Genomic DNA, 18,357 nt, shown 5'->3' with positions numbered 1-18,357 from the left:
TTAGCCTTTAGTAGCATAATCTAACAGAGCTGGCAGTAGGACAGGATCCTTGCTAGCTTTTTAACTGAGAGCTCCTCAGGCTGACCACAGCAGGTCAGCTGCAGATGCTGGGTTGAGATTTCAGGGTTTGGTCTTGGTGGCCAAGAGGTCTTGCTTGACCTTGAACACACTTCAGTTCAAATTTACCAGTTTGTGGGAGGCACCCCTGCACTAGTGAAAACAGTTGGAGCCTCCATTGTCAATAAACATAGATTAAACTGGGTCACCCACTGTTTCACCCAAAGCTGATTGATTTAAGGAATTTTCAAAATCTTATGAAATAAATAAATGAAGGACAAATGGACCATATCACCTTAGGAGATTAACTTACTTCTGCTGATTAGATAGTCCTCCCTTCTGTAATTCTGAGTCTGCAGAGGTTCTCTCCCCTGCTCTCACAGAAGATGTTTCCCTCCTGAGGTAGGAGAAATATTTGGTGACCAGTGGGAACAGAGCCTCAGATCTCCTAGCAAGCCTGTTTCCACATAGATGTATTGGTGGTCAGAGCTGCTCTCCTGAGCACCTACAATGTTTTCTGCATCGGAGAACTGCCATCTTCTGAAACCAGTGAGTGATACCTCAGTAACAGGAGTAGAGGAAATCCATGCACCAATGTTAGTGGCCTTTTTGCCAAATAAGATTTCCCTAAGAACACATGCCAGGTTTCTGCCCGTTCTTGTAACTGACTTCCACTTAAGCTAGTAAGGTGGCTGATGTTCTTCCTAAAGCCTCAGCTTTTCAGAGATGTGACTTAACACATTAAAATCAATAGGAGTTATTTCTGCTGCTTGTACAGGGCAAAGCCATTTCTGTGTTTTCCATGGCTGCTTATGTCAGTAGCACAAAGACCAGAGGTATAATGATTTCTACTCCTACACTGTTGAACTGCATACCTGATGATGTCAGATTATTCTGTGAGATTGCTAAAGTGAACGTGTCATCAGTGATTAAAGTGTACTCTGCCAGTGTGCAAGCTACTGTGAAAATTTCATTAATGATTGTCACAGTTATAGACACCTTGCAGATGACCACCTGGAGCTCTTTTTGTAAGTCTATTATTATGCTGTCACTTTAAGATGTCTAAGACATAACGTTGAGCTGTGTAGAGCTCCCCTTACATTAGTTTTCACTTAAATACTTGCCAGCACTTATATCAAAGAAGCTGAGGGGAGGCATGAAACAGGAGTCCACCACCATAAAGATGTGCATGTGGCAAATGAAAGGGAAAAAGAGGAAGAAGAAAGGGGAGCATTTCTCAATAACAGTAGTTCTTCAAGATATATTGCACATGTGCACAGGCGCTTCTCACATTCTTTACCCTCTCTCTGAGCCTTTATGTGCAGTTGTGATACTTCAGTTGTGAGGACAATGGCAAGAGTGTGGCACACTCAATCACTATACTAATGAATCAGAAGAGGGAAATGGTATGACCTGCTTGTCACCAAAGACCTCTTCACTTGAGTGTTTCTTTTCATGCATACCTGCAGAACAAGTGGACATTATGAAGAGCACCTACTGGTTTCTTGAAATCTTTCTATGCTTCTACATAACAAAGGAAAAAATTGGTTGAGTTATATAAAAGGAAAGGCATGGCACATTTGAATCTGAAAGATATTTTTAAGAAAATAAAGACTCATAATGAAAATACTAACCAGATTTTGACAATAGTGATGCAGAGTGTTATTATATAAGAGTTAAAATTTATAACACTATAAGTTGTTTTATAATATCATTAAAGTCATTTGAAAAAGATAACCATACTGGAAACATCTGTGGTGTGCCAGATTCAATCATATTCACCGGGGTCTTGGTTGTTTTTAATTACCTTGAGATTCAGCACATCACAAAATTGAGGTCATCCTGGAAACCTTTTTTGAATTAGCTCTGCTTGCCACTCTTTATCATAACTGCCAGTTTTGAGAGAAGCTTCTATTTTAATCATATCTCCATTCTGATCTTTAGTCTTCATTCCTTCAATATCTCTGGATTGAGTGACAGTGGACAAACAGGCAAAAACATCTCAGTATTTAAGATGGATGAAGCACTAGCAAACAAATAACTGCACTCTAATAATCATGCCTGCTATGCTCTTGAATAGGTTATAAATGTTGTTTTGAATTGCTTTTACAGTCTTTTCAAAGTATCATTAAAACTTGGCAGTGTTTTATTCTCTTTTCAAGAGAATATGTAAGTGCATTTGTCCTAGAACTTGAATCATTTCTTTCATATTGCTTACATAAAATAAGTTCTGTTATCCAAAACCTTGGGAGCTGGAAAACATCTGTTGTTCAAATCTGGCCTTGTAATTGTACTTGCATACAAAGATCACCCCTAAGCTGTAAGCAATGTTGGTGCCTGCAGTGCTTATGCTTCACAATTCCCTTGAATCCAGAATCTTATAATTGAACTTTACTGGAATCATCTGTTGCCAGTCATTTCGTATTTAGAACGTAAATATGGAACAAATTGGAACACATACTATTTTAAGAAATAAAAATACGATGAGAAAATTTTTGTTTAAAGTAATGGAAAATACGCTGAAGAACATACCAGCTGACAACAGCAAATAATCCCAACATTTAAGAATGCTGCCCAAAAGGAATGGAGTGCCTCAGGGATCTGCCCTTTAGCCTTGATCATTTTTAACATAAGACAACATAAGCTAAAAACCAACAGAGATATTTATTTGAAAAGCAACCATGCTTCCTTAATGTATGGAGTAGACCTAAAACCAAAAACAAACAAAACAGCAATAACAAACACCTGTACCTGCTCAAAACTTTGGGTGATCCTAAATGTGTTCCTCATTGTTTCCATGATTCAGCTCATAATTCTGCACACACTTCTGGTTACCATTCAACTCTTACATATTCAGGCTGCATTCACACAAGAGGTTCCAATCACAGAGGATCTCTGTGTCCAGTATAAAGAGGTGCATCTTAAATGCTCACCCAGATTTAAAACTCTCCTCTCTCTGCAAGCAGAAACACTCGTTCACAGTTCATTCACTGAAGTGGGAAGGGTTCCTCTCATGAACCATCGAATATCTGAAGTTGGAAGGGACCCACAAGAATCATCAAGTCCAACTCGTGGCTCCATACAGGACCACCCAGAAATCAAACCACGTGTCTGAGAGCACTGTCCAAATGCTTCTTGAACTTTGGCAGGCTCGGTGCCATGACCACTGCCCTGGGGAGCCTGTCCCAGTGCCTGACCACCCTCTGGGTGCAGAATCTTTCCCTAACGCCCAGCCTGACCCTCCCCTGTTGCAGCTCCATGCCGTTCCCTCAGGTCCTGTTGCTGTCCCCAGAGAGCAGAGCTCAGAGCCTGCCCCTCCGCTCCCCTTGTGAGGGAGCTGCAGGCCGCCATGAGGCCTCCCCTCAGCCTGCTCTGCTCTGGGCTGAGCAAACCAAGGGACCTCAGCCGCTCCACATATGTCTTCCCCTCTAGGCCCTTCACCATCTTTGTTTCCCTCCTTTGGATGCTATCTAGTAGTTTTATGTCCAATAGGTTTACATATGAACCATCCTCATAAATGTTTTTTTCAGAGAGGTTAATACCCCTGGAACGTGGCTTCAGGGTTTTACAACTGCTCAGACAGCAGTCAGATTGATCTCATCCCATTTATACATCTGGAGCGTAGCTATCCGCATTGGATCTCATCATCTCTTTGCAAAAAGAAACAGGTATTGTTAGGGCATAATACATTTTACCCCAAAAGAGACACCTTAAAATAGATTTGATGGATTAAGCCCTAGCAGTGCATGTTTTTCTCTGTTCATTTTGAAGGGTGCACGGGGGATGTCCAGTACTCATTACTAGAGGCAACTACATTTGTTTAGAGGAGTCATACACTTACCAACAGTGCCATGTTTGGCTAAGCTCCGAAGACATGAAAATTCATCATAAGAAACAAGGCCACACACTGTCCTGGGAAATACTCCAATCGCAGAGTGAAGGTTTTTCCACTTGTAGCCCTATATTCCTTGAATTCATTTAAATTGTTAATCATTGTTTATATAGCCTTGTAACAAGGACTAGCAAACGCTGCCAATTACTGTCTCTTGTTTGCTATCAGACACAAGGTAATGAGTCCTTCCAAAGTAATAATTAGCTTGGAGGCCCTGACCATGCTATAACCTTGTCTCTTCAGGAAAGTCATGACCCCATCATATTTACCTAAAAGAAGTGTCTTTTCCTTCTAAGTTGCTAAAATCCATAGAGATGGGGGGGGTATTGAGATGTTATTTTTAAGCTCAGTAACCATACTTTCACAGCTTGTTTATTTCAGACCAAAATAGTTGACAATGTTATTTTCAAGAGGGAAGGAACTTTTTAAGTAATAATCCTGCAGCAATTTTACACATCATACAAAAGTCCTGTATTACTATTAACAGCTTATATCAGATAATACTTGTCCAACAACTGCTGCATCACTCAGTAGGACTCTCTTTACGTGTATATATGTAAATGACAACAGCGTAATTGTCCGAAGAAAGAAGGCTACCAGAAAGAGCAAAACCTACTGAATCTTTGTGTAATTATTTCAGAGTAGCTCTGCTGTTACTAAAGTATGTGGGATGTTTCAGTGCATTACAATGTTCTTTTGTGTCTATTTTCTAGAGGTCAGAAATGTTACAAACTGCCAGCAAAGCCTAGCACATTTTGAGACTTTCCCAAGTGATTGCAGACAAAATAATAGACCTCCCCAAATGACATTTTCATCAATGCATTTAACCAGTAAGCAGGAGAGACTTGAGAAAAAAGTGACTTTTAAAATCAAATTGCAACAAATTGCTCCATCATTTTGTAGTCTCTAAATTACAACATAGTGCCACTGAAGTTTAAAAAAAAATGGCCTCATAATTACTAGAAAAATGAGGTGGTTTATGTACAGCTCCTTCATTCCGGCCAAATAATTTTTCTTTAATAGATTTCTTTTGTATGTAAATGCACACCTCTAAACAGATACTCTTGTAGTATGTTGCTCTGAATTCAGTTGTCACCTATTCATTTTCTTCTGATATTATCAAACAACTTTTCTGTATTTTTCCAAGATACTGGTGATTTTCTTTTTTATTTCTGGAATGGTAAATTTTATGGAGAAGTATTAGCCTTGGCATTCTTAAGTCAGAAGTACTTTTCTAATATTTAGCTGTAATTTGTGCTATTATAAGTTTTCCTGTGAATTTGTCTGGAATGAAATAGCCAGGTGCACTTCAAAGAAGATGGAAAAAAGTTCTTTTTTATTTTAAATAATTGTTATTTCATTCTTCTTCATTAAAACCATACTGTTTTGCATATTACATTTTATTATGGCATAAATGATAGACTAATGTGGGATTCAGTGTTAGGGAGCTGTAGGTATTGACATTAGTCTTACTGGAACAGAATGTGTGTCCTGAGGCAGACAACTCCCAGGAGCAATAACTCTTGGAAAATGGTTTCTTTGAACTAAGTTACAAAAATTGGGATGATATAACATAACCATTGACCAAGTAATGGACTCAACAGGGGAAAATGGATGCTGGTTTGCAGTCAAATTCTTTTTCATTATAGTTCATTTAGTTTAAATCACTGAAGCTCAGACTTAGAGTATCAAATGAAACAGAGAAAAGACAGCATCATACAGGTAGGAAGCAATTAATCCACCCTTAAATGAAGAAATTCAATTTGTGTGATTTAAAATAGGATGTCTTTGATTAAAAAAAAAAAAAGGCATCATTCGAAAGGTTTACAGTAGTTATGTCAAGTCAGAATTTTGTGCCGAGGCATGACAAAGTAACCCCTGTATGTCCATTACTGTGCAGAAACTGATTGGGGAAGATTTAATGAGTCATTAGTATTTTGTATTTTTTTGACATGTAGTAATCAGAGTCTATTGTTGAGTATTAGTACTTCCATGTACTTAAGGTATATACAGTGTTTGGAACATGATGTGAAACTCATCTTTCCTGTTTGAATGGAGATGTAGTTTTAGGAGACATTACAATGAAAATAATTTTACAAAACGAAACAGAAATTAGGCATATACTGAGACTGAGAGTTCAGTCCTCCTGTCTTGACTTTCTTTGCCTTTGGACCTGCTGGCAAACAACCAAACGCCAAAAGACAGAACACCAAGATCCATAGCTGCATGCATTATTCTTCTTCCTACATCCCGATCACCCTCTGCACTTGTCTGACCTCAAAACAGCAATCTGCTGGGAGATAAGTGAGTTTGGGTGAGAATTGGCAGCAGGCATTAGTGTGTGCCTGCTGCTCACTATCCACTTTTCCAGCTCCAGTTTGGGAAAGGTTTTCCACCAGTTTGTGTCAACAGAAATCCAGCTTCCTCATAAAGAGAGAATATGGTTTGAAATTCTGTACGTTGGACCATAAATAAATAACAATCTCTTTTTCCGGTGTAACTAGTGTATGCTCTGGCTATGGTTTACCCTCTTACAATGTCTAGCCGCATTGCTGGTGAATTAGACTGCTTTCAGATTGATCAAAAATCCAGTATACTCCTATTGCCTTTCAAAGGTTAACATGCACTCAAAGAGCAGAGCTGAAACCAGACTAATGCAGAGAACCATGGCCAGCTAAGCCCACAGAATCCTCTGTAGGTTTCTTTTGGCTCTAGAGATATTAGTTTCTTAGCAGGTTAAAGATTCTCCTTTTCCCCTTTTTTTTTCTTTTTTTTTTCCTTTGTTTGTTACCTTTCCTATTCCTCCACTGCTCCGTGGCCTCCAGTCACTGACTAATTTTATTTCTGTTCCTCTTTCACCTTTCCAAAGTTAGACTTGAACTCAAGGGCATGTATACATGGTAAGACTCCTTTCTTCATGCTAGAGGCATAGGAGGGACTCTTTACTTGACAATGTGAAAAAGCTATTTTCTTTATATGCCAACAGCATATGTTGCTCTATACCCCATTTTCATAAGCTGTGGCTTGGATAACCTCAGTACTTTATAGACTGTAGTACAACCCGTAGCATTTGCGTTCCTAATTCTTCCTGTTTCTCTGTAGGAAATAAAGTAGGAATGAGAAGTTACAAATCTCAGAAAAAAAAAAAAAAAAAAGGTGAGCCTAGTCTTGGAAGTACACATGCACAGGCAGAGTTGCATAGGGCTTACTTTCAGAGTATTGTAGGTTTGCAGGAAGAGATCTTTAGTCCCATAACTGGCAACCTTATTGAACTCACTGTAATGGCTTTATTTGGCCTTGGAACAGTTTAGTCACAGACACAGACACAGACCCAGATTTCTAGGTTGGAAGAGACCTCAAGATCATCGAGTCCAACCTCCGACCTAACACTAAGTACTCCACTAAACCATATCGCTAAGCTCTACATCTAAACGTCTTTTAAAGACCTCCAGGGATGGTGACTCCACCACCTCCCTGGGCAGCCCGTTCCAATGCTTAATAACCCTTTCGGTAAAGAAGTACTTCCTAACATCCAACCTAAACCTCCCCTGTCGCAACTTTCGTCCATTCCCCCTCGTCCTGTCACCAGGCACGTGGGAGAACAGACCAACCCCCACGTCACTACAGCCTCCTTTAAGGTAACTGTAGAGAGCGATAAGGTCGCCCCTGAGCCTCCTCTTCTCCAGGCTGAACAAGCCCAGCTCCCTCAGCCGCTCCTCGTATGACTTGTTCTCCAGACCCCTCACCAGCTTGGTCGCCCTTCTCTGGACTCGCTCGAGCACGTCCATGTCCTTCCTGTAGCGAGGGGCCCAAAACTGAACACAGTACTCAAGGTGCGGCCTCACCAGAGCCGAGTACAGGGGCACAATCACTTCCCTAGACCTGCTGGCCACACTGCTTCTTATACAGGCCAGGATGCTGTTGGCCTTCTTGGCCACCTGAGCACACTGCTGGCTCATATTCAGCCGACTATCAACCAATACTCCCAGGTCCTTCTCGGCCAGGCAGCTTTCCAGCCACTCATCTCCCAGCCTGTAGCTCTGCTTGGGGTTGTTGCGCCCCAGGTGCAGGACCCGGCACTTGGCCTTGTTGAACTTCATACAGTTGACCTCAGCCCATCGTTCCAGCCTATCCAGATTCTCCTGCAGAGCCTTCCTGCCCTCGAGCAGATCGACACACGCACTTAGCTTGGTGTCATCTGCAAACTTACTGAGGGTGCACTGGACGCCCTCATCCAGATCATCGATAAAGATATTAAAGAGGACCGGCCCCAGTACCGAGCCCTGGGGGACACCACTTGTGACCAGCCTCCAACCAGATTTGACTCCATTCACCACAACTCTCTGGGCCCGGCTATCCAGCCAGTTTCTAACCCAGCGAAGCGTACGCCAGTCCAAGCCCCGAGCAGCCAGTTTCTTGAGGAGAATGTTGTGGGGAACGGTGTCAAAAGCCTTACTGAGGTCAAGGTAAACCACATCCACAGCCCTTCCCTCATCCACCAAGCGCGTCACTTTGTCATAGAAGGAGATCAGGTTTGTCAAGCAGGACCTGCCTTTCATAAACCCATGCTGACTGGGCCTGATCGCCTGCTTGCCCTGCAAGTGCCGCGTGATGACCCTCAAGATAATCTGCTCCATGAGCTTTCCTGGCACTGAGGTCAAACTGACAGGCCTATAGTTCCCCAGGTCTGCCCTCTGGCCCTTCTTATAGATGGGCGTCACATTGGCTAGCTGCCAGTCAACTGAGACCTCCCCCGATAGCCAGGACTGCCGATAAATGATGGAAAGCGGCTCGGCCAGCTCCTCCGCCAGTTCTTTCAGTACCCTCGGGTGCATCCCATCCGGCCCCATCGACTTGCACACATCCAAGCTCCTTAGCAGGTCGCCGACCATTTCCTCATGAATAGCGAAGGCCACATCCTGCTCCCCATCCCCTTGCGCCAGCTCAGGGCACTGGGTATCCAGAGAACAACCGGTATTGCCGCTAAAGACTGAGGCAAAGGCGGCATTAAGCACCTCAGCCTTTTCCTCATCCTTAGTAACTAGGTTTCCCCTCGCATCCAGTAAAGGATGGAGATTCTCCTTAGTCCTCCGTTTCGCGTTGATATATTTGTAAAAGGATTTTTTGTTGTCTTTAACGGCAGTAGGACAACACACCATTTTTTGTAAATGCTTTCTAACACTGAGAGGTCATGGAGATCATTTACTGAGAGGTGGGTCACACAGCCATGTACTCAAAAAAGAGAAGTAGGAGACATCCATATTGAGGTCATGAGGTTTGATTTTATTATCTTCATGAAACTTCAAGGGAACTAAGAATAACATGCAAATACACACCAGTGGAGAAAGTACTGTTATTCCAGCTCCAGCTCTTCTGAGTATCATTTTTTATATCTCTTCTTTTTTCTTCATGTTCTTGAATCTTTTCTCTAATGCTGTACTTCCCATGCCTGCTGCCATATCAATGCCTAGGAGCAAGTGTGAATCAGCACCTTCAGTCCCATAGACTAAATGACAGAAAGAAAGGGACATGGGATCTTTCACTGTTTTCTGACCTCATTAGAATCATAGAATCATAGAATGATTAAGGTTAGAAAAGACCTCCAAGATCATCTGGTCCAAGCATCCCCCTGCCATCAATGTCACCCGCTAAACCACGTCCCTAAGCACCACATCCAACCTTTCCTTGAACACCCCCAGGGACGGTGACTTCACCACCTCCCTGGGCAACCTGTTCCAATGCCTGACTGCTCTTTCTGAGAAGAAATGTCTCCTAAATTCCAACCTGAAATCATGTCTTCATTCTTAAATCAAACCTACTATATATTTATTTGACCTTTTTGCATGAATCCTTTATTTTAATTATAGTAAAGCACTATGGAAGGAAGATTGAGCACACTAGAGAAACATAAGTGATGGATTAGTAAATTTTATGAATTCTCATAAAAATCAATACTGGCAAGCGTTGTGAAAAACTTTTAATGAAACTGTGAACTAGCTAGTATTTATGTTCTGCCTGGGCCCAGCTAGTGTTCTTTCATTGTTTAAAAGAGCTTTCCAACAACAACGAAAAAAATCACCATACCAATGTCTTATTAATGATTTAGTTAAACATACTGCTGTTAAATAATGTAATACAAAGTAAGTCAAGTCCAGTATATCTGAGATTTCGTTTCTGCTGCATACAAGGGCCCTTTCTTTAATTAAAGATAAGTCAATGCTAAAACACATAGGTGCTTCTCTTTTACTGATATAAGAACACATTTAACTCACATACTTTATAGTGCTACATTCTTTACCATACCTTTTAGTGCCAGGTTTACCTTTACCTTTCACTCTGTTTTGTAAAAGTGATCAGGATATTTGATATTTTAACCAAAAAGCAAGCAAATTTAGCTGTATGTATGCACACAGCAGCTGTTGGGTGCACCATGGTTTCAAAGGCAGTGTCCATTTACCTTTCCAGTCCACTTACACTAACCCTGGACTCTCTCAGATAGGTGCTGGGAGGAATAGTCCATGAGTAACATCTAGAGTAACATCCAGGAGTTCTGTCTTTAATGAATTCAGGATACTTGCTGATCCATAAGATGTAAGAGACAGAAAGGGGCCAGAAGGAAGGAATTAGCTACTCCCCAGATCCACAAGAGCACGGTGGTTCCTCTGTCCCACTCTTAACAGTCAAGCAACCCCACATTGTGTTATGAAGGACACTGGGGCTCCAGAAGACCACGGTATTCTTTCTGCAGTGCTAAAACCAACTCTCTGATACATTATGTTACTTGTAAGATCAAGTATGGGCCAGGCAACAGCTAGTCCAGAGCACTCCCCACAACACATACAATGTGGGTGTCAAGTCCTTGGCATCAAACGTTGTGTAATCCCAATCCATTCCTCCTGCACTGCACTAGTTGCTAATACACCCCTGTCAGCTACCCCAGTACCTAGCAGCTACCCCTAAGTCCTGAATCCCTCTTCCCAAATGAGACACAGGCTGTGACAGATGTCTCCTTTGGTGCAGCATATTACATAAATTAATCACTCAGATGATAAGATTCTCACTCCGTTCTGTTAAATGCATTTTTTATGCCTGTAATAAAAATAATAATATATAAAAAAGATAAAGTGATTTGTAACAATATGTTCCCTCATCATTTGACTTCAAACACTACAAAAGGACCAAAAACTCCAAGACAGTCTTCTGGCCTCTGAGTCTCCCTGCACCTCTTGCATTTGCAAGTAAACTGAATTCCTATTTTGCCAAGAATTTTGAGGGATGCATGATTACTTTTTGCTCAGCCCCCTCTACAGTCTTCCTCCTTTTATTTCCTAGGGAAGAGACCTTGAAACTTTATCAGCCACTGTATGCACACAGTTTCTATCTGCCCCTTGACTGACCCAAACGTTACGCAGTGCATAGCAACTTCCTCTAGTTTTAAGTAGATCACTGGTCACTGGACCATTCTGTGGTCTCCAGACCTTTAAGGACATAGGAAAAGTCCAAACCTGCCCAGCAGTGACAAACTGGAAGTTCTTCAAGGCTATGACCACTGAAGAACTTACGGTCAAGTCTAAGGGCTGATGAAGTCACAGTCTTTGGGACCAAGCAGGGACATGGAAGGGATGTTCAAAGGCAAGGTTCAGCTCAGTCTCGTAATTTCCACAATAGGTGCCTGTTTCCCTTTTCTTATGTCTGGATTTGAGACTCTGAGGCTTTGACATGACAGCTGTATGAAGAAATATGTCATTATTGTTACTGAATGTTGCCTTTGTTAAAATCTCACACATAAGACTTCTAGAAGGGCTTAAAATCACTGCTTGAGCTTCACCACAGTATCCATTGCCCAGAAGCCCCAATTAGGTAAATCCTAATTAATTAGCTAACCCCACCCTTAGTTAATCTAGAAATAGGGACCGTATAAACATTAGAAAATTAGGATTGTGATTAATATACCAAATGTAATCCTGCCATGTAATTTAAATTACATGTAACTCATATCATAAATCTGTAACTGCTTCTGGATCCTGTAGGCTTCTTGCCAGCATTAAATTTGGTAGAAAGTCAAGAAATATTTCTCTGTTGCTTGATTGTTTTCAAACTCCATGTCTGATATGCTCTTCAAAAATCTGTCCCAGTCTGCCTCCTTCTAATATGCAACAGACCTTAAAAAGAAAAATGCGTATCTACATGTAGATTATTTATATATGTGAAATGTTTTACAAAAGACATGAGCAATTTCTATGTTTATAGCTTTTTCCTAAAACAAACTAAGGAAACAGTTGTATTCCTGTTATATGCAACTACCTTGACACAGATTTATGAAAATATATTAAACTTTAAGTATCAAAAATACAAACTTTGATTAATTTTTCATTATACAATGCATACAAATCTGCATCGAAAAATACTCCCATGAAACAGACCTCCCATGTAAGTCACACAGTGAAACACCAAGTTCCCTTTTCATAAAAGTTTAAATCTACAGATCTGACGCAAGGTCATAGAAAAGTTGTTAAATCACAGACACTGCTTAATAAAGATTATTAAACGAAGGCTGATGCAGGACAGAGCTGTACTCATGCTCTTGTCCCCAGCATGACCATGATAGATGTTCGTGCCATCTTGGAGTCCTGAAGTAACTGCAAAGAAAGGAAGAACTGAAGCAGTTTGAGTAAATGAAACCCATCAGACAGCTACATCAGGACTGTGTGTGAAATCATTTCATGCTTTTAGCATATGATTGGTAGTCAGTGTCCAGACCTACGATGGGATGTATCCCTAGTGCAGGACCTCCTGGGGCACAGTCCTGCTCTCATCCAGGCCGGCAGCCGTTCAGCGCACATGAAGAGGCCAATGCAGCATTTGCTGGGAGGGCCTGCACACACAGACGTGCACACACAACTCTTGTCCCTAAATTTCAGAAGGTAGACAGCAAGACAGAGAGGCTGGAGAAAGCTGGTGTCTGCCTGGTGATGTTGGGTGAGCACACGCAGAGGGGGAACAGGGAAGCGTGCCTGAGGTCTGTGTTATGGATGTAGACCCTGCTATTCTGTATTTGTAGAAGGAGTGCATGGAACAGACAAGATAACACATATGTAAAGTAAACTGGGACCACCACAGTGTTCCCATAACTCCGAGAAGCTAAATTTTCTCCTGAGTCCTTCACTCCTCCTCACCTAGGCTTTATTTTCTCATACGGTCAGCCTAAAGGGCTGGAACCTGTCCAGGTGCCCTCTTCTATGAGGCTGTCAGGCCAGTATCTCTCAAGAAGACCAGAGTTTTTTCAAAAAATATATCCAGTGATGTAACTTGCTTGAAAAAAATACATATCAAAACAGAAAAAGGACACTGATAGGTCTCTGCCTTATATAAAACGCTAGGGACTGCATTATCTGAAGGAAAACATGAGGTCCTCTAATTTGTTTTCTATAGCCTTAATACTGACCTGTTCAATGGGGGCTGATGGTGCAAAATTCCAGCTGGTGTCACCAGGAAGGGTCCAGAAACAAAACACAGTTTGTAAGAAGTCTGATACTGGAGTGCCTCCAGGTGAAGCACTTCTTTACTGGATAACTCAAAAGAAGCAATATAATCACTTGCTTGTTGCTGAGCTTGGGCTCTCATGATTTTTAATTCCTTCTTCTATCCCTGCTACTTATTAAGGAAATGGTACCAAAATTCTGAAAAAACAAGACTTCATCTGTTTGGAAAATAAAATCCACTAATCCTGCATGGCTGACCCACCGAGGTGATCACTGAGCTAACACGGTACCTTCCTGCCACCTTGTGGCACAGAGGGGTTTGAAACTTTCCATTATATTGCATAATTTTTCCTTCAAGCTAGGCTGTTTGAGTTTTACGTTTCAAATGCTATCTAGTTAAATAACACGGAGTGAAATTTTGGTCTGACTGACAACAATGTCAAAACTTGTTAATTAAAAGACCTCCGTACTGCACTAACTGTATTATTTTCCATACCCTATTATGTCACAAATAAAAACAAGTTCAAGTGAAACAATGTAAAAATGGGTTTAATTTTTAAAGAAACGATAAATTAGTTTTAATGAAATAATCTGAAACTATCTGAAAAAATACCTTGCATTTGTATTATTATGAATTCCGATATATTTTTCATTTGGGATGCTTTGGTGTAATTTAAGTTACTAGCTACTTTTTCAAGGCTGCCTGAAGAAAAAAGAAGCTGCATCTTTTATATGAGTTCAGACGAGATCCTTGAAGTGCTTGTTCAAAGTTCACTTGCTTTTCAAACTAAAGAAACATATGAGAATGTGCTCCTATCAGATTTCTTGCTCCCGCTTTCAGGCTGGAGTCACCAACGCGATCTTTGAGCATGGATGCGCCAAGAGGCATTAATATCAAAGCGCAAGCAGGGAATATTGAAGCTCTTTCCCAGATGGATATCAAACTACACAGCAGCGATGGTGTGGTGAGTACAAGCCCTTCTGTTTCTGAAACTGTGGTTCACAATGAATAACTTCAAGTCCTTCCTCCAGTTCTGCTAATTGAATTCCTAAGATTTTAGAGGATGGGATGTTAAAATCAATGGTGCCAGCAAGAAGACATTTATTTGTGGATCAGATTAAACAATAATGCCAATTGATATAATGGTGTATTAGCTTAGAGAAACGTCTTTTAATAAAACTCTGCTGGTGCTGAGCTCCCTGCCGGTGCCTAGATGCCCAGGCAGCACTCAAGGGAGCTTCTTGGCAGAGCTCCAGCCCCAGGACTGCTGAACAAAGGCACAAAGCTCTGCAGAAATCATTCAGGCTATTCTTAAGCTACCACCTAGGTCTGTTTGTTTTTATGGCACACTTTATTGCATTGTTATCTCTAACAAACCCATTTGTCCTTCTTTCTCCCACCCCAGCTTTTGCTCGATGCAGAAACCGTGCGACTGCCTAAGCTGCCTGAGGGTACAAGAGGTGGATCTGGTATTTCTCAGGGGCTGTATGAAATCTGTGTTTGCCCGGATGGCAAGCTTTATTTGTCAGTGGCCGGCGTGGGCTCCACGTGCCAAGAATACAGCCGTGTCTGCCAATGAAGCACTAGAAAAGGCGGCACGCCCTCGCTATTCTCAGTTTTGTAGTATTGCTAATGAGTATTTACTGAAAGTGGAATTTTCAGAATTTTAAAAACAAAGTACTTCTGTTTGTGAAACAAATCTGTATCTACAACTCTGGACTACAGGGTGAAAGGGGAAGAAGAGCACAAATGACATTTCAACTTCAGAAGAATGACTTGAGTCAGACGATACGTTCTGGCAGTGAGACTTTGAAAACAGCCTGACAGAGAGCATAAGGAAAAATAAAAGGAGTATGTGTTCTTGCTGAACTATTATTCTGGCAGATGATTATGTCATTACTAATATTCTGAACTCCGTGGTTTTTTTCTCTCACTACATGTAAATACTTACTGCATTAGTGGGTGAAATTAAATTGAGGGAACTACTTGAATTATTTGATAAGACAAATTGATAAGACATTGTTTGGGGAATTAAGACAGTGCCAGCAAATGGTCTATGCAATTTTGTTCTTGCAATAACACAAAATAGGAAAGATGTGCTATTTGTAGAAGTCCCGTGTAAAAGGTGTTAACTTGCTAATAGCTTTCTATTTTAATTTTGCAACATACATGCTGATTTGCATATTACTGAGATTCACATAAAAATAACAAATACAAAAAGTTACAGGAGTTATTTATACCTTCTGTGTCTTCAATGCTGTACACTAAAGAGAAGAGAAATATGTTTGTATATTTTATAATAGCAATAGTTTGTTGTACTGCCTGTACCATCACACTCATTTTAACCCCTTTTTGATTTTAGGACACACTAATCCAACAAGGCAATTTACTCTGCCAGCTCGACTAGTAAAAACAAAATAATCCTTAATGTGGCTCCAGATTGTCTGCTACAAGGAACTGTTTGGGCGGTGAGGAAAAAAAAAAATACTTTTTTGCAGCCTACAGGATTCAATTATGAGGACTATTTCATTTCCATCTGCAGCTGTTGACTGATACCTCTGATCCTATAAGAGTGGGACTCCATCACAAATGGAGGGAGTAAAATCACTCTTTATTATTTTTTATGTTAGGAATCAGGATACAAAGTAAATGCTCACCAGAGCTGACAAACCATTTACTGACCTTGTAGAGAAACACAACTGCAGACCCATTCCCCTGTACAGTGTTGCACTGAACACAAATAAATTGTTTGCACACCTCTGGGTAGCAGGATTTATATTTAGTAATCTGTCATTTAAACCTCATGCTTTTTTAACCCCGTTGATGCTGTTTTATATACACTTGTTATTATCACCCAAGTAGGAGCTGCTATCACATAGTGCCTTGGGGTCTCTTTACAGAAGGATTTAAAACCATAATCATTATTAAACCACAGAATGCCTGTCCTTCACAGAAAAGAATCTTCATCCTTAAGGCAGGAGAATCAGAACAAATGACCAAGATTGTACCGTGTTTTTACACTTGGTACTTCAGCTTTGGTGGACAACTGAAGAAACCAACACTCAGTTAAGATCCCAGATAGCTATAGAAGCCTGAGTTGAAAAAGAGACCCCATTTAACAGTATCCGTTCTTATTGCAGTAAAGCCCTGAGTAGTCCCTGCCTCGAGGGCTGCCTTTGTAATTTATCCAACGATGCTAATGTACAGTCCTGAAATTACCCTTCATTAGCGGGGTGAAGCCCTCAGCAAATTCATGCAAATTAGAAGAGATTCAATGGGAAAAAGCAGAAGTGTGAGAGTCGAGCTTTTGGGTCCCTTCCGGCAAAGAAGGCAACTAAATCAAGGTCTCCTGTAATATTTGGGGACTGCTCTGATTGCTAACATCATGCCTAAGGGAGAAGTAGGAAGCCACACATCCTCCATGTCTAAAATTCCTTTTTTTCTGGCTTTAGACATCTTCAGGAGTGAATCCAGGGCTCTTGGCCCTAAAGAGGGGAATATATGTCTACTACTGAATAATGCAACTAAACCCTCAGCTGTATCAACCTCTAACAGAAACCTGTCTTCAGCATTAATTTAAGTCAGTTTAGGTGGTTCCAGCTTCATATACAAGTTTTTGCAGACCAAATTATGGGTAGTCTTAGCTTATATATATTGGATAGAAATTCTATATATTACAATAAAAGACAGCAAATTCCACTGCATGTGCCAGATACCTAAAAACTACTGCTAAAAGAAACTTGAAATGCTGTAATGTCTGGAAGTAGTGCAACAGCAAAACAGGGACTTAAGTCCTCAGAGAATTAAACCACCATCTAGTTTCAAAGACATCTCATTTTTCTCATGCCTGTATTTCCTACAGCAAGGACCATATACACATTCTGGGTGGTACCAAACTACTCATCTACCTGATTTAATCTCTAAATTTTAGCCAGAGACTGAAAATAAGTACATTAGTCACAATTTACCTATTCTGCTGGCAATGAAAACGTAGCATTTTAAGTTACTCATTTTAAGCTTCTGTTTTGGAGGCACAGTTTCAAACATGAATTGCCACTTAATACTAAGCAAGGGATCAAATCCAGGCTTCCCATGTTTCATAAGAATAACCTAATGCCTAAAATGCTGGGTATTTTGAAGCAACTTCTGTTGCAACTTCATCCATTGAAGTTGCTCCATCTTAGTTAACATTTACAAAGCTGTGGTGTAAACCTAAGAAAATAGGGGCTAAGTAACACTACTGAGCATTATAGCACCTCAGATAGACATTGCAATGGGTACTGTCTTTCCGTGGAGATGATCCTTTTTGAGTTGCCTAAATTCACAAGTGAGTTCTGGGTAGTACAGAGCTGCTGTGTCCCAGGCTGGGCCATCATCCTAACCACCAGTTTGCCCCTCTTTATTTTTTTAAACTTCATTCTCATTTTCATTATTCTACAAAACTGATGTTAAAAACATAGTTGCATTTTTTAAGTTGTGAAGTGAAAAACTACAGTTTTTTTAAACCCTGGATGGCAGCTTCTTGTCACTGAAGAACATTTGGGGGATTTTTTTTCTTTTAATTGTGGTTAGTAAAGAAACCAAATTCATGCTAAAATTATCACAGTGTAATCAATTGATGCTGTCATCTGAATTGTTAATGTCAATGTAGTTCATACATCACTAAATTATCATTTCTGGTATCTCCATGTGGCCATCTTTCCACCAACCTTTAGTACTTCCAAATTATTGTTTCTACTTGAATCAAACTCTAGTAAAGAGTTAAGAGAGTAACAGAAAATTATGGCACAGGAAAGTGAGAATATGCACTTCTCTGATTTATTTTCAAATACGTTAAGCAAATGGAGAAAAAAAATACCACCCAGCATCGTGAACTGTATTGTTTGCATATTTTTCCCCAAAAAAGAACTACGTATGGCAGTTAT

The 18,357-nt window shown here is 40.6% G+C and overlaps 1 protein-coding gene across 6 annotated transcripts in view; it reads left to right on the top strand.

The window, feature by feature from the left end:
* The window catches only part of SGCG (sarcoglycan gamma), a 136,989-nt gene extending 120,802 nt beyond the window's left edge, over positions 1 to 16,187 (top strand). For all 6 annotated transcript variants that reach the window (XM_035542543.2, XM_035542540.2, XM_035542541.2 and 3 more), the window contains 2 exons: positions 14,273 to 14,396; positions 14,838 to 16,187. In XM_035542543.2, the coding sequence (XP_035398436.1) occupies positions 14,273 to 14,396; positions 14,838 to 15,011 (298 nt within the window). In that variant the 3' untranslated portion in view covers positions 15,012 to 16,187. The remainder of the gene's footprint in view (positions 1 to 14,272; positions 14,397 to 14,837) is intronic.
* Positions 16,188 to 18,357: the final 2,170 nt, after the last annotated feature.

This window comes from Cygnus atratus, chromosome 1, assembly GCF_013377495.2.
Source record: "Cygnus atratus isolate AKBS03 ecotype Queensland, Australia chromosome 1, CAtr_DNAZoo_HiC_assembly, whole genome shotgun sequence".
NCBI classification, from domain to species: Eukaryota; Metazoa; Chordata; class Aves; order Anseriformes; family Anatidae; genus Cygnus; species Cygnus atratus.
The sequence above is the reverse complement of the archived record's forward strand: the minus strand, read 5'-3'. Positions and strand labels throughout refer to the sequence as shown.